Source organism: Saimiri boliviensis, chromosome 2, assembly GCF_048565385.1.
Source record: "Saimiri boliviensis isolate mSaiBol1 chromosome 2, mSaiBol1.pri, whole genome shotgun sequence".
In the NCBI taxonomy this organism is placed as follows: Eukaryota; Metazoa; Chordata; class Mammalia; order Primates; family Cebidae; genus Saimiri; species Saimiri boliviensis.
The window spans coordinates 13,106,934-13,132,148 of NC_133450.1; the positions used below are offsets into that span (position 1 = coordinate 13,106,934).

Sequence of the window (25,215 nt, forward strand, 5' to 3'; positions counted from 1 at the left end):
CCCCTCTCCTTCCCCTGCGCCGGCGAGGCCTGGGCCACCGCTCCCCGGGCCTTCTCCGCCTCCGCGGGACTGCCCGGCGCGTTCTCCGGGTCAGCCCGCTTTGCGGTTTACCCGTTGCGCCGCCCTGCGCGGGGCAGAGCCAGTGGCGGGGCCCCACTTGCCGGAAGAGGAAGCTGAGGCTCAGATTCCGAGTCAACCCGTCGTTCACTGGGCGCCCCTTGAGCTCTGGGCGCTGGCCTTGGGACTTGACGTCCGTTATCTTAATTGAGCCTCGCTGGGGTTGGGAGGCCGGGTATTGTCAGCGCTTACAGCTGAGGAAACGGAAGCCCACAGAGGCGAAGGGATTTGCCTTCAGTCCAACTTGGCAGATGGGGTTCGGACTCAGATTTTTCTGGTTTCCCAGCTGGTGGTCTTTTTTTCTCTCCTCTCTCTTGCTAGGTTGATCCCCTCCCTACTCACCGTCCCCTCCCATTCCGTTCCATCCACTCGCAGTGGGACACTTTCCTTTCCTGCCACACCTCTCTTCTCACTTACTTGTAAGACTTGGCATCTCTCCCTCAGCATTCTCTGCTATGCCCCTCCTCTTCCTCGTTCGTAGCTCTTGACGATCTTGGCCCCTTCTGTGCTAGCAAACCTCTCAACTAGGTGCAAACCATAAGGAGTGAGATAACTTCAGGTGTTTAAGTGGACGACTGTTTGGCCCTCGAGTTAAAAATTAAGAAATTTCACTTGAGTGGTGCCAAACCCAAGAGACCTAAAGCTATTTTCTTTCTTTGTTTCTTTCTTTTTTTTTTTTTTTTTGAAACGGAGTTTTGCTCGTTACCCAGGCTGGAGTGCAATGGCGCGATCTCGGCTCACCACAACCTCCGCCTCCTTGCCTCAGCCTCCTGAGTAGCTGGGATTACAGGCACGCGCCACCATGCCCAGCTAATTTTTTGTATTTTTAGTAGAGACGGGGTTTCACCACGTTGACCAGGATGGTCTCGATCTTTTGACCTCGTGATCCACCCGCCTCGGCCTCCCAAAGTGCTGGGATTACAGGCGTGAGCCACCGCGCCCGGCCCTAAAGCTGTTTTCTGAGTCAACACGCTCTATTTCTGAGTAAAGGGCTTAGTGATATGAGAAGATGTCTTGACATCTTAGTTTATTGTTGCTGTGCTTCCATAACCTCGCTGTTTTTCCTACACTTGCCACTTAGCTTTTCCCATCCCATCCCTCCATCACCTACTTGGGTTATGGGGGCCCAAAATTAAAACTGATAAAGTAACATGTAATAGCAGACCTTCCTTCTTTTTTTAATCTAAGCCAGAACTTCAACAAGTTTAATGCTGCTTTTTCCAGAAAAGTTACTGTATCAGTTATTCTCAGAGTAATGCATCAAGGCAAAAGGCAAAAATGGAATGCACTTAAGATGAATAGAAAATTCTTTATCTCGTGAAAAATCTTAAATTATTAAATTCGGGTTAATTCCCTTTCTGCAAAAATGGCCTGTAATTCTTACTGGCTATCCTACTGAGTTAATTCTGTCTCCAACCAGCTTTATACGACATGATTGCATAAAAGGAACAGGAATAGGCACATAAAAATAAATATCTACCATTTTTGATGATTTGCAAGTCACTCAGAAACTTCACATCTGTATGCCTTTTATAACTTTTTGAAACTTTTTTTAATGTATGTCTAGACACCAAGATTTACCATCTGAGGATATTCTTTTGACTATATTGGGCTGCACATCGCTGAAATAAAATAATTATTGAATTTTGATAACATAAAATGCAGATACAAAATAATTTAGGTGTTACATATTGTCCCAAAAAGTGGTATTTCGGTGTCAGTTTTTACAGTTTTGGGGCTTCTGTTTTTGGCCACATATGGTCCATCTTAATGATCGAAATCTTCTATTTCATTATCATGGTGAGCAGGATTGGATGGTGAGAAAAGGAAAGATTCCTGTGAGAAGAGCAGGATGAGCAGAGGGATTCTATGCTTGAAGTTGAGTCACTTGAAAAAGATCTCTTTGAATGTGGAAGAGATCTGAGCAGATGAAAATAAAATCAGGTAGGCACCAGGGAAGCTACTTAAGTGACAAGGTAGGTGGGGCAGGGAAATACGTGCACTGTGCTGAAAAGGTACACTGACCCTGTTTTCCTCTTTTTGAACAAAATTCAGGTCACCTATTTTGAGAATGTATTTGTATTTAGTAAGAAATTAAGTCACCAAACATCTGCACAAATTACTATTATAATATTAGGTCTATCCTAGAAAATGCAGGATGTACATTTGCTGTGAACATACAGAATAGCAGAGTATCATTTGAACTGTACCATGTTTGTACGTGTACACATGTGTGCATGTGCATAGGGAGAGTGTCCAGGGGTTAGTACGATTCAGGACTACCAGGCAATTTAAATGTAAGCTAATGTACCTTTTACATAGGAAAAGATATGAAGTGATTGTATAACTAAAGAACCTGGGCATGGCCAGGTGAGGTGACACATGCCTATAATCCCAGCACTTTATGGGTGGGGCAGGAAGACTGCTGGAGGCCAGGAGTTCAAGACCAGCCTGGGCAACATAGTGAGACCTCCCCCCCCCCCGCCCCGTCTCTACAAAAAAGTTTTTAAAAAGTGGCTGGGTATGGTGATGCATTCTTGTGGTCCTAGCTACTTGGAAGGCTGAGGCATGAGGATCCCCTGACTCCAGGAGTTCAAGGCTGTACCACTACACTGCAACTTGGGCAACAGTGAGACTTGTCTAAAAACAATAAATAAACTGGACAGTAAGGCTTGGGAGGAGGTCTTTCTGTTGAGCTTCCCTGTTCTGTTCCTTAGCCATAATCTTGCAAGCATAGTTTGGAGATGAACTTCCAAACACAAAACTAAAGTAGTTAAGAAAAATGAGCCTAATTTGTATAGGTTCCTCTCTCATTTGTCCCTCAGTCTATTGTCTGTAAAACAGGGTCTGTTGACATTTGGTAGCAAGTAGACCTCCACTAGCTTTTAGTTGGGCAGATAAACATAACATGTTACAGTATATAACCCCAGAGTCTATACTGTCAGTAAATATCAGTATGCTGAATACTCGTTGAGCCAAATGACTTAATTCTCTCTGCCAAGCTGTTTTGGTTTTAGTCATTGAAAGTGAATGCTCACTTGTCATAATGTTAAAAGTATACCTGATTTAACTATCTAATAGGTTTTCTGGCCTCTTTGTTACTGTTATATTGAATAGGTAACTTTAGCATGAAAAAGGCAAAAGCTGCACACGCAGGTCATTCAGTTCTTTGGCATGCCAGTAACGTGTGCTTAATGGACTAAGTCATAATCCATACCTGATAACTTTTAGTTATGTTAACCTTCAAATTTGGGATTAAAAAAAGATACATTAAGTGAACAGCCATGTATCGATTATTATTATAGAAGTAGTTAATGATTATGTTAAATTTTGTTACATAAATGCAGTTTAGTTTATCTCCCAAGTCCACATGTCTTTGACATTTATTAGTTCAAAAACAGCAAATTGCCCAGAATTTTTATGTCCTCCTTTTTGGCAGTGTCATGAATAGTATATGTCAGAATTCACACTGGTTTATGATAACACTTTTTGTTATTTGATACTTTGCTCATGTTAAATGTTGGAAAAGATAAAGGAGAAATGCAACTTCTTCTGAATTTACGAAATGAGAAAAAACTAACAGATGAGATATTAAACACTGTTTAGGGGTTGAACCAGTAGACCTCAGTTTATACTTTTATCAAAATACTGTTGGTACAAATATTAAAGGCTTTCTGTATCAACTACTTCAGCTACTTAAAGCCACTTTAAGATAGTATCTTTTTTTTTTTTTGTCATTTAATCAGTTTATGTTGTATGATTGGTAAGAATAGTCACATAAGTTTCTTTAAAATAATATGGTCACTACAAGTGATCATGATAGTGATGTCTAGGCAAGAGCAGAAGACTCAAAAACCTACCAGCCAGATAAGTGCTTTGTTTGGCATTCCGTTTAAAAGGAAACAATATGTTATCTTGATAAGTACCCTAGGAAGGTTATTACATGCACGTTGTTTTTGACAATTTTATTACTGTTCTCATTTGCTGTGGTTATGTCTGTTAGCCGAAAAAATTCTACACTTACCAAATGTGTTACTTTTTAAAATGCAAAACACTTAGTTTCCTTGGCACAGTTAGCTTCGCTATTGACATGCTCTTGGGGTGGAGCATAGCAGCCAACTGGCAAATGGCCTGTTTCCTTCCAATGTGGGAAAGAAAAGGGAGTTTTGGCAAGAAATACCTAAGGAGAGCCATTTATAAAAGTTACCAAAGGGATTTATAGGCACTGTGAAGTAACATGACCTCAATTTTTTTTTTAATTTCATTTTTAAACTGAACACAGAGAAGGGAGAGCTATTGCTTTTCTTACTAGGTTTCATTGCAGCTGCGCTAAAAAGGATTTTTTTCTTGCCCTCCCCACCCCTCCTCATTCTTTGACCCTATCAGAGTTATTCTGATAATAAAAGACAGACCTGTGAACAGCTTCATGTGCCTTGTTTTTCTAGGAAAATGCAACATGGCAGCAGCAATGGAAACAGAACAGCTGGGTGTTGAGATATTTGAAACTGCAGACTGTGAGGAGAATATTGAATCACAGGATCGGCCTAAATTGGAGCCGTTTTATGTTGAGCGGTATTCCTGGAGTCAGCTTAAAAAGCTGCTTGCTGATACCAGAAAATATCATGGCTACATGATGGCTAAGGCACCACATGATTTCATGTTTGTGAAGAGGAATGATCCAGATGGGCCTCATTCAGACAGAATCTATTACCTTGGTGAGTACAACGTGATAGTTTCTGAGAGAAAATGCTCTTTTAAGTCAAACTTAAGAGTCTAGAGACAATTGGCACTCAAATTTTGATGAATAAATAAATGATTAGTGACTTTTGGTTCCATTAAAGAAAAAAACCTTAAAACTTAATTTGAAGAATTTGGTTTTGTTTTATGCCATTAACTTTATTAGGTAACAAATAATGAATTGACCGTGATCATTTCTCAGAGTCAAAGATTACAGAAATTGCTTTTTCCTAAAGCTAGCTTGAACTGCCCCCCCCCCTTTTTTTTGAGACAGAGTCTTGCTGTGTCGCCCAGGCTGGAGTGCAGTGGCGTGATCTCCGCTCACTGCAACCTCCGCCTCCTGGGTTCAAGCGATTCTCCTGCCTCAGTCTCCTGAGTAACTGAGATTACAGGTGTCTGCCACCATGCCCAGCTAATTTTTGTATTTTTAGTAGAGATGGGGTTTCTCCATGTTGGTCAGGCTGGTCTTGAACTCCTGACCTTGTGAACTGCCTGCCTTGGCCTCCCAAGTGCTGGGATTACAGGCTTGAACCACTGCGCTCTACCTGAAATGCCTTTCTTTAGATGATCTAATTAGGAAAACAAACAATAAAACTATGTTTGTTCCCACTCAACAGCTGCTGCTGTTTTTTTTTTAATCCAAGGCTGGTTTTGGTCTTGAGTCCATTCACTCCAGATTTAAGGTCAGCCTAAATTAAATATATTAACCTACTGATTTACTTTTCGTTTATTAAATTTTTAAAGGTAGGTTCCCTACCCTCCTCCAAAATTTTTCCAGTGTAAGTTTTATTTGTTTATATGAATGTGTGCATATATATATTTTATTTATTTGTATGTGTATGTGGTGTGTGTGTGTATATGTGTATAGAGATATTAAAGATACTAACCGGGCGCGGTGGCTCAAGCCTGTAATCCCAGCACTTTGGGAGGCTGAGGCAGGTGGATCACAAGGTCGAGAGATCGAGACCATCCTGGTCAACATGGTGAAACCCTGTCTCTACTAAAAATATAAAAAAAAAATTAGCTGGGCATGGTGGCACATGCCTGTAATCCCAGCTACTCAGGAGGCTGAGGCAGGAGAATTGCTTGATCCCAGGAGGCGGAGGTTGCGGTGAGCCGAGATCGTGCCATTTTACTCCAGCCTGGGTAACAAGAGCGAAACTCCCGTCTCAAAAAAAAAAATATATATATATACTGTCTGCATGAGTTCATGTCATAATCACAGATGTTTTTTTTTTTTTTTTTTTTTTTTTTGGAGACAGGGTCTCACTCACTCTGTCATCCAGGTTGGAGTGCAGTGGCGCACTAATGGCTCACTTCAGCCTTGACCTCTCAGGCTCAAACAATTTTCCCACCCTAGCCCCCCTAATAGCTAGGACTATAGGTATATGCCACCACTGCCAGCTAATTTTTTGTATTTTTTTTGTAGGGATGGAGTTTTGCCATGTTGCTCAGGCTGGGATTCATTTTTTTTTAAATAACTTCAGAATATTCCACTATGTAATTACTTGTGCCAAATTTTACTTAACCAGACCTCTGATAATGGTCAAAGGCTACCACAACCAACTAATTTTTTCAGTTTTTTTTTTCTAGAGACCGAGTTTTGCCATGTTGCTCAGGCTGGGATTCATTCTTTTTTTAACAACTGAGGATATTCCATTATCTAATTGTGCCTTTTTTTTTTAAGACGGAGTGTTGGCCCTGTTGCCCAGGCCGGAGTGCAGTAGTGCGATCTCAGCTCACTACAACCTCCGCCTCCCGGCTTCAAGCGATTCTCCTGCATCAGCCTCCTAAGTAGCTGGGACTATAGGGGCGTGCAACCACGCCTGGCTAATTTTTTTTTGTAGAGATGGGGTTTCACTGTGTTAGCCAGGATGGTCTCAATCTCCTGACCTCGTGATCTGCCCGCCTCAGCCTCCCAAAGGGTTAGGATTACAGGTGTGAGCCACTGCCCCAGCCAATTGTTCTGTATTTTACTTAACCAGACCTCTAGTAATGGTATTTAGGTTTTTCTTTTTCTTTCTTTCTTTTTTTTGAGACAGAGTATCTCTCTGTCACCAAGGCTGGGGGGTGCAGTGGCGTGATCTTGGCTCATTGCAAACCTTTGCCACCCAGGTTCAAGCAATTCTCCTGCCTCAGCCACCTGAGTAGCTGGGATTACAGGCACCCGCCACCACACCTGGCTAATTTTTTTTTTGTATTTTTGGTAGAGACGGGGTTTCACCATGTTGGCCAGGCTGGTTTTGAACTCCTGACTTCAAGTGATGCCCCCTCCTTGGCCTCCCAAAGTGCTGGGATTATAGGTGTGAGCCACTGTGCCTGGCTGCATTTAAATTTTTCTAATCTGCTGTTACAAAAGATGAGGAAGTGACTATCACTGTATTAGATCATTTTGCACATATGTAAATATACCTGTAGAACTAATTTCTAAGAGTGGAATTGCAGGGACAAAGGGTATATGTATTATGGATTTTGGTTGATACTACTAAACTCCCCTTTCAAAGATATTGCAGAGTTTATACTACCATCAGCATTATCTCAGATTGTCTGTTTCTCAATGCATACACCAATGGTGAGTAATTAAAGTTTTTGATCTTAGCCGGGCGCGGTGGCAGCACTTTGGGAGGCCGAGGTGGGTGGATCACGAGGTCGAGAGATCGAGACCATCCTGGTCAACATGGTGAAACCCGTCTCTACTAAAAATACAAAAAACTAGCTGGGCGTGGTGGCGCGTGCCTGTAATCCCAGCTACTCAGGAGGCTGAGGCAGGAGAATTGCCTGAACCCAGGAGGCGGAGGTTGCGGTGAGCCGAGATCGCACCATTGCACTCCAGCCTGGGTAACAAGAGCAAAACTCCGTCTCAAAAAAAAAAAAAAAAAAAAAAAAAAAAAGTTTTTGATCTTTTCTAGTGAACAGCAGTTTCTCATGTAGTTTTCATTTTATTTCTCATAAGAGTGAGGTTGAGCATCATTTCATATGCTTAAAAAGCCATTTGTGACTGGGTACGGTGGCTTACGCTTGTATTCCCAGCACTTTGGGAGGCTGAGGCTGGTGGATCACTTGAGGACAGGAGTTCAAGACCAGCCTTGCCAACATGGTGAAATTGCATTCTTACTAAAAATATAAAAATTAGCCAGGCATAGTGGCACACACTTGTAATCCCAGCCACTTGGGAGGCTGAGGCAGGAGTATTGCTTGAACCTGGGAGGTGGAGGTTGCAGTGAGCCGAGATGGCCCCACTGCACTCTACCGTAGATGACAGAGTGAGACTCAAGGGGAAAAAAAAGCCATTTGTATTTTTTTTCTGTGCAGTCACAGTCTATAATACTGGCTTTTTTAGATTCAGTTGGGTTACTTTTTTCTTTTTTTTAAAGTTCTTTTCCACCTAACCTCTGAAGAGAGTTTCTTTTTCTTAATGATTGGAAGCGTTTTATGTAATAAGTGAATTAATCCTTTGTGGGATTGTCCCGAATTTGTGTATTTTTTAATTAATTATTTTTTGAGGCAGGGTCTCGCTCTGTCATCTAGGCTAGTGTGCAGTGGCCTGATCTTGGCTCACGGCATCACTGACCTCCCAGGCTGACGTGATCCTCCTGTCTCAGTCCCCCAGGTAGCTGGGACTACAGGTGCATGCCACCGTGCCCAACAAATTTGTGTATTTTTTTTTGTAGAAACAGGTTTCACCATGTTGCCCAGGCTGATCTGAAACTCCTGAGCTCAAGCAATCCTCCTGCCTTAGCCAGGATTACAGGCATAAGCCACCGCACCCAGCCTTTATTATTTATTTATTTATTTATTTTTTAAATTTTTTGAGATGGGGTCTTACTTTGTTGGCCAGGCTGGAGTGCAGTGATTTGATCCTGGCTCACTGCAACCTCCACTTCCCAGTGTCAAGCCATCCTCCCGTCTCAGCCTCCTGAGTAGCTGGGACTAAAGGCACACACCACTATGCCCAGCTAATTTTTGTATTTTTGGTACAGATGGGGTTTCATCACGTTACTCAGCTGGTCTCAAACTCCAGACCTCAAGCTGTCTACCCACCTCAGTCTGCCAGAGTGCTGGGATTACAAGTGTGGGCCACTACACCTGGCCAGAAATGTTTTCTTTTATAGGAAATTACACATTTTGGAGAGCCCTTATTCCAAATGTGGCATACATAGAAGAAGCCCTGTTATTTAGTTACAAGCATTTTGTTACATTAGCATTTTACTTTTTTGCATGCTTAATTTCGCCTCTTGTTCTTTGTCAGGTTATCCTAAAGAGGAACAGGACTCATTGACAGTGTTGCCTGAAGACATGGGCAGCTATAGCTCTAAAGGCTCTAAATGGGCTTTTCTCATTCTTTCCTAATAAATACCATTAGGTATTTATTTCCTAATGATATTTATTAGGAAAGAATGAGAAAAGCCCATTTTTGTGCTTAGATCAGGATATAGATTGTATTAGGGAAATTTTTACTGGTCATGGATAAACCAAGGAAGACATTATGGAACTAGGAGCATATAGGGAGGGGCAACTGAAATAATCGTGGGGAATGCCTGTTACAGAGGAGAGAAGAAAAACAGTTTTGTGTTTTTCTTTTCTTTCTTTTTTTTTTTTTTTTGAGGCAGAGTCTCCCCTGTTGCTAGACTGGAGTACAGTGACGCGATCTGGCTCACTGTAGCTTCCGCCTCCTGGATTCAAGCGATTCTCCTGCCTCAGCCTCCCAAGTAGCTGGGACTACAGGCAAGCACCACCATGCCTAGCTATTTTTTGTATTTTTAATGGACACAGGTTTTCACCATGTTGGCCAGTCTGGTCTCGATCTCTTGACCTCGTGATCTACCTGCCACAACCTTCCAAAGGGCTGGGATTACAGGTGTGAGCCACCTCACCCGGCTGTGTTTTTCTTTTAATATTTGAAGACTAAAGGCTCCTAGAGAATGGTTTAAGGAGGATATGACCACATTTTATAAAATTGTGAATGTTATATATGGGTGACCACAATCATAAGAATTCTGTAACAAAGCAACTTTGTTTTAAATCTACAAAGTAGATTTTAGACAAAACTGAGTGCTGAAGTAAATGTCAGCCACTATCTTAACTTTTTACTCCAAAGGCAACATAAACCAAGGTTTAAAAAATAAGAAGATAAAAGGAGTTGTGGTTATTTGGGGGCTTATCCTCAACCTTTGCAAGGGTAAGCATGGGAGTAACATACTCTTCCCACAACTACCTTTTGCTGGCATTAATAATTCAGAAAGGCCAGGGGCGGTGGCTCAAGCCTGTAATCCCAGCACTTTGGGAGGCCGAGGCGGGTAGATCATGAGGTCAAGAGATCGAGACCATCCTGGTCAACATGATGAAACCCCGTCTCTACTAAAAATACAAAAAATTAGCTGGGCATGGTGGCGTGTGCCTGTAATCCCAGCTACTCAGGAGTCTGAGGCAGGAGAATTGCCTGAACCCAGGAGGCGGAGGTTGTGGTGAGCCAAGATCGTGCCATTGCACTCCAGCCTGGGTAACAAGAGTGAAACTCCATCTCAAAAAATAAATGAATAAATAAATAAATAAATAAAAATAATAATAATTCAGAAATACAGGTTGAGGATCTCTTTCACCCAGGAGATTTCTTGTTATTTCTGTGTGATTTGTTTTTTCCTTCCTTCACTCCTCCAGCTTTTTGGAAGCAATACCTTTGTTTTTGTCTTTTTTTTTTTTTTTTTTTTTTTTTTTTTTTTTTGTGACAGAGTTTTGCTCTTGTTGCTCAGGCTGGAGTGCAGTGGCATGATCCCAGCTCACTGCAACCTCCAGCTCCCAGGTTCAAGCTATTCTCCTGCCTCAGCCTCCCTGAGTAGCTAGGATTATAGGCATGTGCCACCATGTATCTACTAAAAATACAAAATTACACTCCACTAATTTTGTATTTTTAGTAGAGTTGAGGTTTCTCCATGTTGGTCAGACTGGTCTCAAACTCCCGGTCTCAGGTGATTCGCCTGCCTTGGCTTCCCAGAGTCCTGGTATTAGAAGTGTGAGTCACTGCGCCTGGCCATCAATAACTTTTTAGAGTAGAAGGGCTTCGTTTTACCCTGTTCACATTTTCTTTGTTTCACATCTTCATAACCATAGTGTGTTTCTGTCACTCTTATGTGTAACTCACTTTATACTGCTGTGACCTTCCCATTCAGTTATCACATGATTTCACAGAATAGATTTGGCTTCTACTTAACTTAGACCTTTTTCTTTTTCCCTTTCCCAATAAAGGACAAAGAGATTTTCAGCAGGTCAGATACCAGATTCTGTGTTGTTTTAATATAGGTATACTTTTATTGGAAACCCTAAAAGCCTTTTTAGTGATTACAGTTACAGAACTTTTTTTTTTTTTTTGAGATAGAGTCTTGCTCTGTTGCCTAGGCTGGGGTGCAGTGGTGTGGTCTTGGCTCACTGCAACCTCCTCCTCCTGGGTTAAAGCAGTTCTCCTACCTCAGCTTCCCAGGTAGCTGGGATTATAGGCACCTCCCACTATGCCCAGCTAATTTTTTTGTATTTTTAGTAGAGACAGGGTTTCACCATTTTGGCTAAGCTGGTCTTGAACTCCTGACCTCAAATGAACTGCCTGCCTCGGCCTCCCAAAGTACTGGGATTACAGGCATGTGCCACCAAGCCTGGCCTGCAGGACTTTTATAATGAATAAAAACTAGAATTCAGTTAGATGTATGTGTTTCGCAGTAAGCACTTTAAATGTTTCAGAAACAGAAGAAACAGTAATCTGAAGTTGTTACACTGGAATCTCATGAGTCTGTTGCCAACTTGTAAAGGACTAACAATTCTCAAAAAATTCTAAAAATGGTACTTGTCTTAACTTTACACAGCAACTTACATACTTTTATATTTATTTTGAGGGGGATTAAGGTCTAAAATGAAACCTGAGCATTTTTCTTTAAAGCCTTGGATTTCTTTTTGTTGATTTTTTGGGCTTTTTTTTTTTTTTTTTTTTAAGATAGGATCTTATTATGTTGCCTGGGCTGGTGATGAATTCCTGGGTTCAAGTGATCCTCCAGCCTTAGCCTCCCAAGTAGCTGGGATTATAGGCATGTGTATTGTGCCAGGCTAATATTTTTTTGGAAAGTGTTATGGAAAGTTTTTATGGCATATGGCATGGGCACATCGTACTTGTTGCCATTCATTGTAAGTCCCACAGAGTGCAGAATATTCCAACATATAGAAGGCATACTTGCAACTGTGACTGTTGTAAGAATGCTATTTGAAAAAATAATAATATATGATTGTTTTTTCTTATAGCCATGTCTGGTGAGAACAGAGAAAATACACTGTTTTATTCTGAAATTCCCAAAACTATCAATAGAGCAGCAGTCTTAATGCTCTCTTGGAAGCCTCTTTTGGATCTTTTTCAGGTAGGGTTAAATGTTGTTATTCTTGTGATTTGGTGTATGTATTCAGATACTGCATTATTTAGAGGTTGGGATTTTACATTTGCAATGGATGTAAATTAAAAATTAAAACATTTTTATGTGTTTGCATGTGTGACACTTAAATTCCATTTAATTCTTTTTTTTTTTTTTTTTGAGGCGGAGTTTCGCTCTTGTTACCCAGGCTGGAGTGCAGTGGTGTGATCTCGGCTCACCGCAACCTCTGCCTCCTGGGTTCAGGCAATTCTTCTGCCTGAGCCTCCTAGTAGCTGGGACTACAGGCGTGCACCACCATGCCCAGCTAATTTTTGTATTTTTAGTAGAGACGGGGTTTCACCATGTTGACCAGGATGGTCTCGATCTCTCGACCTCGTGATCCACCCGCCTCGGCCTCCCAAAGTGCTGGGATTACAGGCGTGAGCCACCACGCCTGGCTCCATTTAATTCTTGATATCTGAAACTAAGATATATTAAAATTCAATTTTTTAACTACCTTCTCCCTGTTTAACTGCATTCCCTTTCATAAACTTTGTACTTATGTAGTTCTCATATTTTTCCGAGTAGTTGTTCACAGAAAGAACTGATAAATATTTTAGATGCCCTATTAGATTGAGAAATTTCCTATTTATAATTTAGATGTTTTTATCATGAAAGAGTGCTGGGTTTTATATGGCTTTTCTGTGTCTGTTGAGATTATCATGTTTTTTCTTTATTGTATTAATATGGTGCATTACACGGATTACTTTTCATATGTTAAACCAAGTGTATATTCCTGAAATGGATCCTCCTTGGTCTTGGTATATAATTCTTCTAATATGCCGCCATATGTATTCACTTTGTTGGTGGTTTGTTGAGGATTTTTACATCCATGTTTATAAGAGACATTGGTCTGTAGGCTTACTTTCTTGTGATCTCTTTGTCTGGTTTTGGTATCAGGTCAATACTGATCTCATTGAATGTGTTAGGAAGCGTTCCACCTCTTTTTTTTGTTGTTGTTGTTGGAAGAGTTTACGGAAGACTGGTCTTAATTCTTCTTTAAGCATTTGGTTGAATTTATCAGTGAAGCTTTTCTTTGTGTGAAGTTTTTTTTTTTTTTTTTTTTTTTCTATCCAGCAGCCTCTCAAGCCAGAGTAGTCTCAGAGAGATTCTAAAGTTTTTTGATTACTAACTAACTCAGTCTCTTGTTGTAGCTTTATTCAGATTTTCTCTTTCTTCTTGAGTCAGTTTTGATAGTTTATTTTTCTAGAAATTTGTCTGTTTCATAAAGGTTAATCTGTTAGTGTACAGTTGTTCATACTCTCCTCTTAAAATTGTTTTTATTCCTACAAGCTTTTTAGTAATGACCCCTCTTTGATCCTGAAATTAATAATTTGAGAGTTCTGTGTTTTGTGCTCAGTTGTGTGTGCTCTCTCAGTCTCCCTCTCTCTCTCTGTCTCTCTGGGTCAATCTAGCTAAATTTGTTGATTTTCTTGATTTTTAAAAAGGACTAGTTTTTTGGTTTTTTTTGAGTTCTGTTTTCTTGTTCTCAATTTTGTTTATTTCCAATTTAATTTGTATTATTTCATTCCTTCTGCTTGCTTTGGGTTTAGTTTATTCTTTTTTCCCTGTGGTAAGGTTGGAGATTAGCTTATTGGTTTTTTTTTTGTTCGTTTTTTTTTTTTTTTTTGAGACGGAGTTTCGCTCTTGTTACCCAGGCTGGAGTGCAATGGCGCGATCTTGGCTCACTGCAACCTCCGCCTCCTGGGTTCAGGCAATTCTCCTGCCTCAGCCTCCTGAGTAGCTGGGATTACAGGCACTCACCACCGCGCCCAGCTAATTTTTTGTATTTTTAGTAGAGACGGGGTTTCACCATGTTGACCAGGATGGTCTCGATCTCTTGACCTCGTGATCCACCCGCCTCGGCCTCCCAAAGTGCTGGGATTACAGGCTTGAGCCACCACGCCCGGCTTGTTTTTTTTTTTTGAGACAGAGTCTCACTCTTGTTGCCGAGGCTGGAGTACAGTAGCACAGTCTTGGCTCGCTGTAACCTCTGCCTCCTCGGTTCAAGTGATTCTCCTGCCTCAGCCTCCTGAGTAGCTGAGATTACAGGCACCTGTCATTACACCCAGCTAATTTTTGTATATTTTTAGTAGAAATGGTTTTCACCACGTTGGTCAGGCTGGTCTTGAACTCCTGACCTCAAATGATGTGCCCACCTTGGCCTCCCAAAATGCTGGGATTACAGGTGTGAGCCACCATGCCCGGTACATTTATAGTTATTAATTGCCCTCTGAGCACTGCTTTCATTGCATCTCTGAAGTGTTGGTATATTTTATTTTTATTTTTTTTCATCTAGTTTTCTCATTTCTTTGATTTCTTTGACCCTTTGTCTTTCCTCTCCTTGTATCACCATGTAAAGACTCTCAAGGCAGTTAGCTAGAACATTTGTATAATTCAGCTCATTTGGTTCCCATTTTTAAAGGATCACTATTTTTTGTTGTCTGAAGTCCAGTGTCTTGAAGACATTATTTAATTCATTTTGGCAGTTTTCGTAGTTGTTAGAGGTGGAAGAATAAATCTGGTACTTAATATTGGCTGGAAGAAGAAGTTAGTTTCTTTTTCCCTTTTTCCTTTTCCTTTTTTTTTTTTTTAAAGAGATAGGGTCCTTTTCTGTCACCCAGGCTAGAGTGTCATGATCATGTCTCATTGTAGCCTTGCACTGCAAAACTCAAGCAATCCTCCTGCCTCTGCCTCCCGAACTGCTAGGACAGGTACATGCCACTATATCCTGCTATTTTCTTTTTTTTTGATAGGGACAGTTTTGATATGTTGCCCAGGCTGGTCTAGAACTCCTGGCCTCAAGTGATCTGCCATCCTCAGTCTCCCAGAGTGCTGGGATTACAGGCATAAATTACTGGTGCTGGCCAGAAGTCTGTTTCGTTTTAACATTTCAATTACTGATTCATTTGAAATATGTGAAAAGTGGATCCAATTTTATCTTTTCGTATATAGCTATACAGTAATTCCAACAGATTTAAAATTTAGATCGGTAGTCACAGGTTGTAAAAGACCTATCTTTTCCTTGTCATCTTTTTATTACTAATTTCCTTCTTTTTTTTGAAACAGAGTCTTGCAATGTTGCCCAGGCTGGAGTGCAGTGGTGCAGTCAGGCTCACTGCAGTCTCCGCCTCCCAAGTTCAAGCAGTTCTCCCACCTCAGCCTCCCAAGTAGCTGGGATTACAGGCACACATCATACCTGACTAATTTTTATATTTTCTGTAGAGATGGGATTTCACCATGTTGCCCAGGCTGGTCTCAAACGCCTGGGCTCACGCAATCTGCCCACCTTGGCCTCTCAAAGTGCTGGGATTACAGGGATGAGCCACTCAGCCTGGACTTTGTCTTACCGATTTCTATACTTGAGTGTTCTATTTTGGATTTTCTTTTTTTTAATTTTTTTAGAGAGATGAAGTCTCATTGCATTGCCCAGGATGGTCTCAAACTCCTGGGCTCAAGCAGTTCTCTCAACTCAGGAGTACAGTGGCACTATCTCTGTTCACTGTAGCCTCTGCCTCCCACGTTTAAGCAGTTCTTCTGTCTCAACCTCCTGAGTAGCTGGGATTACAGGCCCCTACACCTGGCTAGTTTTTTTTTTTTTTTGTATTTTTAATAGAGATGGGGTTTTTGCCGTGTTGACCAGGCTTGTCTTAAACTCTTGACTGCAAGTGATCCTCCCAACTTGGCCTCCCAAAGTGCTGGGATTACAGGCATGAGGCACCAGACCTGGCCACAAACTTTCTTTGAGAGACATTATAACAAATATGTTGTAAGTAGGAAAAGAAAACCACACAGTTTCTGCTCTGAAGTTTTTATTTTTCATCTAGTTAGTAAATATACTGAGAAAGTGAAAAACAAAACCATTGTTAAATAAGTAAGAGACTGTAACTCCTGTAAATAATATAGGAAGTAAATGAAATAAATCAATTATTTCATGAGGGCCAGGCTTGGTGGTTGACGCCTGTAATCCTAGTGGTTTGGGAGGCCGAGGTGAGCAGATCACTTGAGGCCAGGAGTTTGAGACCAGCCTGGCCAACATGGCGAAAGTCTGTTCCTACTAAAAATACAAAAAATTAGCTGGGCTTGGTGGCACATGCCTGTAATCCCACCTACTCAGGAGGCTGAGGCACAAGAACACTTGAATCCAGGGGGCAGAAATTGCACTGAGCTGAGATCATGCTGCAGCACTCCAGCTTGGGCAACAGAGGGAGAGTTTGTCTCAGAAAAAAGAAAGAGAGAAAAATTACTGTGAAATTGTGGATTGGACAACTTTGCTGGCTGAGGATTCAAGCAAGGTTTTGGGATATAAGTAAACTGGGTAAACTAGGTAGAAAGAGAAACAGTCTTCTAAGAGTCCAAGGGAGAGGGGTAGAACAGACAAAGGCCAGGAGACAGAAAACCACTCATTGATATTTAGATCTGTGATGTGACCAGCTTGACCTCTAAGATTTTATTAAGAAGAGTATTGCTAGTGTAGTAGAAAGGTTCTAATACCAGCTGACATATTTGAGAGCTTACTCTTTGTCAGTCATTGTGCTAAACACTGTACATATTTTTATCTAAATTTATCTTCACAAAGCTAATGTAGATGATCTATTACTATTTGAAAGTGAGGAAAATTACTTTTGAATAAATTAAGCTACTTTCTCAAGGTTAGACTTCGGGTGAAGGGTCAAAGCTTGGATTCAAACCACTTAGAAGTCTGTCCTGTTAACTGTGTGCAGCCTACTAAATTACAGTTAAGTTGTTGAAAGTCTCAACTGCCAACGTGATTAGATTTTATTCTTCTGTAATGTATACAATAATCATCTAAAGACCTTTACCAGGAAATCTTTTTTTTTTTTTTCTCTTTTTCTTTTGAGACGGAGTTTCGCTCTTGTTACCCAGGCTGGAGTGCAATGGCGCAATCTCGGCTCACTGCGATCTCGGCTCACTGCAACCTCCGCTTCCTGGGCTCAGGCAGTTCTCCTGCCTCAGCCTCCTGAGTAGCTGGGATTACAGGCACACGCCACCACGCCCAGCTAGTTTTTTGTATTTTTAGTAGAGACGGGGTTTCACCATGTTGACCAGGATGGTCTCGATCTCTCGACCTCGTGATCCACCCGCCTCGGCCTCCCAAAGTGCTGGGATTACAGGCTTGAGCCACCGCGCCCGGCCTTTTTTTTTTTTTTTTTTTTTTTTGAGACGGAGTTTCGCTCTTGTTGCCCAGGCTGGAGTGCAATGGCGCGATCTCGGCTCACCGCAACCTCCGCCTCCCGGGTTCAGGCAATTCTCCTGACTCAGCCTCCTGAGTACTGGGATTACAGGCACGCACCACCATGCCCAGCTAATTTTTTGTGTTTTTAGTAGAGATGGGGTTTCACCATGTTGACCAGGATGGTCTCGATCTCTTGACCTCATGATCCACCCGCCTCGGCCTCCCAAAGTGCTGGGATTACAGGCTTGAGCCACCGCGTCCGGCCTTTTTTTTTTTTTTTAAGACAGAGTCTCACTCTGTCCCCAGGCTGAAGTGCAGTGATGTTGATCTCTGCTCACTGCAACCTCTGCCTCCCAGGTTCAAGTGATTCTCCGACCTGAGCCTCTGAGTGGCTGGAACTACAGGCGTGTGCCACCATGCCCAGCTAATTTTTGTATTTTTAGTAGAGATGGGGTTTCACCTTATTGACCAGGATGGTCTCAATCTGTTGACTTCGTGATCTGCCCACCTTGGCCTCCCAAAGTGCTGGGATTACAGGCGTGAGCCACTGTGCTTGGCTGGAGCCAAGCCACTGTGCTTGGCGTGAGCCACTGTGCTTGGCAGATTTCCTAAAAATCTGCTTAAAGTTGCCGGCAAAGTTTGGGGTCATTGAACACTGAATTGTGCTCAGTGAATTAGAAGGCTGAAAAAAGAAAAGTAGAGTCAATAATGTTGGCAATTTTAGAATTTCAGTGCTAAAAGCAAAAGGCAGTTTTTCAGAAGACTGGAATAGGTGTCTTTCCTTTCACACTAGGCAACACTGGACTATGGAATGTATTCTCGAGAAGAAGAACTATTAAGAGAAAGAAAACGCATTGGAACAGTTGGAATTGCTTCTTATGATTATCACCAAGGAAGTGGAACATTTCTGTTTCAAGCTGGTAGTGGCATTTATCACGTAAAAGATGGAGGGCCACAAGGATTTACGGTAAGTTGGAGTTGCTAATGGTTAAATCTGGTTTAGGTCCAAAGGGTTATTTGCACCCAAATCAGAAAGGCAGTTACCAGAAACTTGTGTTTACCCACCAACAAAGAAATGTCATAGCAACGAAAACAAGAAACATGGAAATTAATTTCCAATTTTAAGAGCTAATTTTTTACCAGCTTGGGAAACATAGGGAGACCCTGTCTCTACAAAAATAAAATTAGCTGGTCATGGCAGTGCACACCTTTAATCCCAGCTACTCAGAAGTCTGAGGTGGGAGGATTGCTTGAGCCTGGAAGTCAAGCTACAGTGAGCTGTGATTGTGCCACTGCACTGCAGCCTAGGTTACAGACCAAGACTCTGTCTCAAAACAAAAGAGTTAATAATCTTTCTAGTTATATACCATTTTTAGGCCAGATGTGGTGGTTCATGCCTAAAATTGCAGCAGTTTGAGAGGCTGATGTGGGCAGATCATTTGAGTCCAGGAGTTCCAGACAGCCTGGGAAACATGACGAAATCCCATCTCTACAAAAAAAGGCAAAAATTAGCCAGGCACAGTGGTAATGCACCCGTAGTCCCAGCTACTCGGGAAGCTCGGGTGGGAGGATCACTTGAGCATGGGAGATAGAGGTTGTAGTGCGCCAAGATTGTGCCACTGCACTTCAGTGTGGATGACAGAGCGAGACCCTGTCTCAAAAAGAAAAAAAGCTACAAATTTTAAAGTGGTAATGATACTTGTTATATAGAAAAAAAGAGTAGGCCATGGGTGGTGGCTAATGCCCATAATCCCAGCACTTTGGGAGGCTGAGGCAGGTGGATCACTCAGGAGTTTGAGACCAGCCTGGCAAACATGTTGAAACCTTGTCTCTACTAAAAATACAAATATTAGCTGGATGCACCTCTTGTCCCAGCTACTGGGGAGGCTGAGGCACAAGAATTGCTTGAGTCAGGGAGTTGGAGGTTGCAATGAGCTGGGATTGTGCTACTGCCCTCCAGCCTGGGTGACAGAGAGAGAGCCTATCTCAAAAAAAAAAGAAACAAAGAAAAGAAAGATAGTGTAAAGGGCATCAATTCCCACTTTCTGTGTAAGCACTGACGGAGATTTTGGAAGATTGTTATTGCAAGACAATTTTTTGTTTCCCTTGAAAGCTAATTTACCTTAATAAATTATAAATATATGCTTTTTTTTTTTTCCTGAGACAGAGTCTCACTCTGCTGCCCAGGCTGGAGTGCAGTGGTGCAATCTTGGCTCACTGCAACCTCTGCCTCCTGAGTTCAAGCAATTCTCCTGTCTTAGCCTCCCAAGTAGCTGGGACTACAGACGCATGCCACCATGCCTGGCTAATTTTTTTGTATTTTTAGTAGAGATGGGGTTTCACTGTGTTATCCAGGATGGTCTGGATCTCTTAACCTCATGATCTGCCTGCCTCCCCCTCCCAAAGTGCTGAGATTACAGGTGTGAGCCACCGCACCCGGCCCTTTTTTCTTCTTTTTTTTTTTTTAATTTTTGTTTTTATTTATTTATTTATTTATTTTTAAGACGGGGTTTCACCATGTTGGTCAGGCTGGTCTTGAACTCCCGACCTCAGGTGATCCGCCCACCTTGGCCTCCAAAGTGCTTGGATTACAGGGTTTTTATCTTTTAAGACAAATTCTTGCTCTGTCACCCAGGCTGGAGTCCAGTGATGAGATCATGGCTCACTGCACCCTCAAACTCCTGGGCTCACGCAGTCCTCCCACCTCAGCCTCCTGAGTAGCTGGGACTACAGATATGTGCCACCACACCCAACTAATTTAAAAAAACTGGAGGGCCAATTGTGATGGCTCACGCCTGTAATCCCAGCACTTTGGAAGGCTGAGGCAGCTGGATCACAAGGTCAGGAGTTTGAGACTAGCCTGGCCAATATGGTGAAAACCTGTCTCTACTAACAATACAAAAAGTAGCTGAGCGGGCCGGGCACGGTGGCTCACACCTGTAATCCTAGCACTTTGGGAGGCCGAGGTGGCTGGATCACCAGAGGTCAGGAGTTCAAGACCAGCCTGGCCATCATGGTGAAACCCCATCTTTGAAAAAAAACCAAAAAACTAGCTGAGCATGGTGGCAGGCCCCTATAGTACCAGCTACTTGGGAGGCTGAGGCAGGATAATTGCTTGAACCTGGCAGGTGGAGGTTGCAGTGAGCCAAGATCATGCCACTGTGCTCCAGTCTGGGTGACAGAGCGAGACTCTTGTCTCAAAAAAAGAAAAAAAAATTTTTTTTTTTTGTTAGAGGTGAGGGTCTAAAAAAAACATTACTGCCCCAGCTTGTCTTGGACTCCTAGGCTCAAGTGATCCTCTTGCCTCAGCCTCCCAACTGGCTTATGTTTGTTTTTTTTCTAAGCAATGCATTATAAGCTTTAGGAACTCTTCTTTTGAGAGAATTGTGATGATCCTGGCTTCTATTACACTTTTATGGGAGCAAATTATTTTATATTGATAAAAGTAATTTAAAAATATTTAATAAAATATTCAGTAAATAAGTATTTAATAACATTTTCTTTTTTTGAGATGGGGTTTCGCTCTTGTTGCCCAGGCTAGAGTGCAATGGTGCAGTGTCGGCTCACTGCAACCTCTGCCTCACGGGTTCAAGCGATTCTCCTGACTCCGCCTCCTGAGTAGCTGGGATTACAGGCATGTGCCACCATGCCCAGCTAACTTTGTATTTTTGGTAGAGATGGAGTTTCTCCATGTTGGTCAGGCTAGTCTCGAACTGCTGACCTCAGCTGATCTGCCTGCCTTGGCCTCCCAAAGTGCTGGGATTAAAGGCATGAGCCATCTTGGCCAGCTTAACAATGTTTAATAAACAGTAATTACTCTTTTAAACAGGTTGCGACAAAATTTATGAAATACTGTTTTATTGTCTTTATGTTTTTTATGTCCTCTCCTATTACCCTTAGCTTTTTCATTTGAAATAAAAAAAAAAAAAGGAGTCCTTTCTTATAAATTAAGGCAATGGAAAGTATTTTTTTCTGGGAAGCAATTATCGTTGTTGACATTGTACCTAGAAATATTGTTCATCTTATAGGAAGGGTACCGGAATGTGTATGTATCAGCCTGATATTTACTTTAACATGTATTTTACTTTTCCAGCAACAACCTTTAAGGCCCAATTTGGTAGAAACTAGTTGTCCTAACATACGGATGGATCCAAAATTATGCCCTGCTGATCCAGACTGGATTGCTTTTATACATAGCAATGATATTTGGATATCTAACATCGTAACCAGAGAAGAAAGGAGACTCACTTACGTGCACAATGGTAGGACATAATTCTTCAAATTTGCTTTTCTGGACAGTGTTTTTAAAGTATAATTTGCTGCTTGCATTTTGAAATCAGATCACCAAGCTGGGTGATCTTTATATCTGAAATTCAAGTCTTTAAAATCTTAAAAAACAGAGAAAAGTACAGAGGATAACTGGTATGTACCACATGTATCATACTGCTATTTTTTTTCTTTTTTTTCATACTGCTATTATACCACATGTGTAAAACATGTATAATACTGTTTTAATGTTCGTCTTCAAACAGTGAAACAAAAGAATCTCTGACATCTTTTGGCCTAGTAAGACTGCCAGAATTTTCCCAAAACTGTTCTTATTAAAGTAAAATTTTAGGCTGGGCATGGTGGCTCATGCGTGTAATCCTAGCACGCTGGGAGGCTGAAGCAGGTAGATTGTTTGAGCCCAGAAGTTCAAGACCAGCCTGGACAACATGGTGAAACCCCGTTTTGACAAAAAATACAAAAAGTTAACTGAGCATAGTGGTGTATGTAGTCTCAACTACCTGGTGGACTAAGGTGGTAGGGTCACCTGAGTCCAGGAGGTCAAGGCTATTGTGAGCCATGATTGCAGCACTGCACTCCAGCTTGGTGACACGGTAAGACTGTCCCAAAATTAAATAAATAAATTTTTAAAAATTAGTTTTGTTTTTGAGAAACAGAAAAACCAATTACACACTCAAAGAAACTACTTGAGGCTGAGTGTGATGGCTCATACCTGTACTCCCAGCACTTTGGGAGGCCAAGGCAAGTGGATCACCTGAGGTCAGGAGTTCGAGACCAGCCTGGCCAACATGGTGAAACCCTGTCTCTACTAAAAATACAAAAATTAGCCTGGCATGCTGGTGCACGCCTGTAATCTCAGCTACTAGGGAGGCTGAGGTGGGAGAATCACTTGAACCTGGGAAGTGCAGGTTGCAGTGAGCTGAGATTGTGCCACTACACTCTTCAGCAACAGAGACCCTGTCTCAAAAAAAAAAAAAAAAAAATACTTGAGACTGAGGCAGGTAGATCACTTGAGCCTGGGCAATATAGTAAGAGCTTGGGCAATGTAGTAAGACCTTGTCTCTACCAAAAAAAAAAAAAAATTAGCTGCATGTGGTGGCACATGCCTGTAGTCCCAACTACTCGGGAGACTGAGGTAGGAGGATCACTTGAGTCTAGGAGGTTGAGGCTAAAGTGGGACATGATTGCACCAGTGCACTCCAGCTTGGGTGACAGAGCAAGACCCCATCTCAAAAAAAAAATTTATCTTTCAGTTTTAGAGTGTCTACTTAGTTATTGTCATCAAAGGAGAAATAGAACTTTGTAGAACTATATATATTGTGGGAATATTTAATTAGGTTTTATTGAAGTGGCTGTAATAATACTAAGCACTATTCAAAGCACAGAAAGATGTGGATGGTTTCCTCTAAAGGTTTCATACAAATGAAAGATGGGAAATAGTGAATTGCTTTTTCTTTGAACAAGTGAAACAGAGTTTAAGATCAAGCATCACAGGCCAGGTGGAGTAGCTGACACCTGTAATTCCAGCACTTTGGGAGGCCAAGGCGGGTGGATCACGAGGTCAAGAGATTGAGACCATCCTGGCCAACATGGTGAAACCCTGTCTGTACTAAAAAAAAAAAAATACAAAAATTAGCTGGGCATGGTGGCACGTACCTGTGGTCCCAGCTACTTGAGAGGCTGAGGCAGAAGAATCGCTTGAACCCTAGAGGCCGAGGTTGCAGTGAGCCAAGATTGCACCACTGCACTGCCTGGCAACAGAGCAAGACTCCATCTCAAAAAAAAAACAACAAAAAAAAGATTAAGCACTACAATGAAGATGATGACTGAAGATTCTTTTGTTGAATTTTTGTTTAATCTAATGTTCACAAAGCTGATTTACTGTCATCTTCCTTGATCATTATCCCCTCATCATCATCATTCAGTCATTAGTTAAAATTAATTACAGACATTATTTGAAAGTCACTGTTAACAGATATGTTACAGGTAGGAAAACAAAATGACCCAGATTCCACTCTCAAGTTTGTTTGTTTTTTGCAACAGTCTCGCCTTGTTGCCCAGGCTGGAGTGTAGTGGTTAGAGCTCAGCTCTCTGTAACCTCCACCTCCTGGGTTCAAGTGGTGATTCTCATCCCTCAGCATCCTGAGTAGCTGGGATTACAGGTTCGAGCCACAACATACGGTTAATTTTTTTTTTTTTTTTTTTTTTTTGAGTCTCACTGTTGCCTAGGCTAGATTGTAATGGCATGGTCTCGGCTCACTGCAGCCTCTGCCTCCTGGGTTCGAGCAACTCTCCTACCCCAGCCTCCCAAGTACCTGGGATTACAGGATCACACCACCACTCCTGGCTAATTTTTGTATTTTTAGTAGAGACAGGGTTTCACCATGTTGACCAGGCTGGTGTTAAACTCCTGACCTCAAGTGATCCGCCCACCTCAGCCTTTCAAAGTGCTGAGAACAGGCGTTAGCCATGGTGCCTAGCCAAACATAGGGGTTTATAAGAGCACCAATGTGGGACAGTGGTCAGGGAGGGATTCCCAGAAAAGATGACACCTAAACTGATGCTAAGTAATGTCTATATATTATCCAGTACACTTCTGACAAGGGGACTACATGAGAAAGGTCTGGATGCAAAAGACATCATGGTATATGTGAGGAGTTAGAAGTAGTGCGAATGTCCTGAAGCATAAGATCTGAGTCAAGAAGACAAAATACTGGCAGATGAGGGCCAGGACAAGGGTAGACTATATCTTCTGTAAATGAATGTGGACTTTATCATGATGTGAGGGTCCATCGAAAAGTTTTTTTCTTTTTTTTTGTTGTTGTTGAGACGAGTTTCGCTCTTGTTACCCAGGCTGGAGTGCAATGGCACGATCTCGGCTCACCACAACCTCTGCCTCCTGGGTTCAGGCAATTCTCCTGCCTCAGCCTCCTGAGTAGCTGGGATTACAGGCACGCGCCACCATGCCCAGCTAATTTTTTGTATTTTTAGTAGAGACAAGGTTTCACCATGTTGACCAGGATGGTCTTGATCTCTTGACCTTGGGATCCACCCGCCTCGGCCTCCCAAAGTGCTGGGATTACAGGCTTGAGCCACCGCGCCCGGCCCCATCGAAAAGTTTTAACAGTTGAGTGATGTGATCATAATCATCATATTGTTGATAAGTTGTTCTGGATACTTTGTGGAAGTTAAATTTGAGAAGCATGGTTAGAGACAGGGACACCAAAGATTGACTGTAGCAGTTATCCAAGTTATATGGCCTAAAACTAGAGCATAGGCTAGAGAAAACGGGATGGAGCAGGAAAAGTCTTCAGTTAAAAGTACAGGTTTTGGTGTTTAATGGGTCTCCCTTTGAAGTCAGGAAATCAGAACAGCTATTCTACTACCAATAGCAATATAAGGGTTAGGTTGGTAGTTAGTAAATCTATTTTG

The 25,215-nt window shown here is 41.9% G+C and overlaps 1 protein-coding gene across 7 annotated transcripts in view; it reads left to right on the plus strand.

Annotated features, from left to right (window-relative positions):
• DPP8 (dipeptidyl peptidase 8) overlaps positions 1–25,215 on the plus strand; it is an 83,241-nt gene that overhangs the window by 224 nt on the left and 57,802 nt on the right. For 4 of the 7 annotated variants that reach the window (XR_012516100.1, XM_074392799.1, XM_074392798.1 and 1 more), the window contains exons 1-5: positions 65–2,061; positions 4,563–4,832; positions 12,136–12,248; positions 18,290–18,463; positions 21,590–21,758. Coding sequence is in view for 6 of the 7 variants with exons in the window: in XM_074392799.1 (XP_074248900.1) it covers positions 2,025–2,061; positions 4,563–4,832; positions 12,136–12,248; positions 18,290–18,463; positions 21,590–21,758 (763 nt within the window). In the remaining variant the exon portion in view is untranslated. Of the gene's footprint in view, positions 1–64; positions 2,062–4,562; positions 4,833–12,135; positions 12,249–18,289; positions 18,464–21,589; positions 21,759–25,215 lie in introns of those variants that run through there. The other 3 variants (XM_039468969.2, XM_074392800.1, XM_039468971.2) reach the window with 3 other exon arrangements.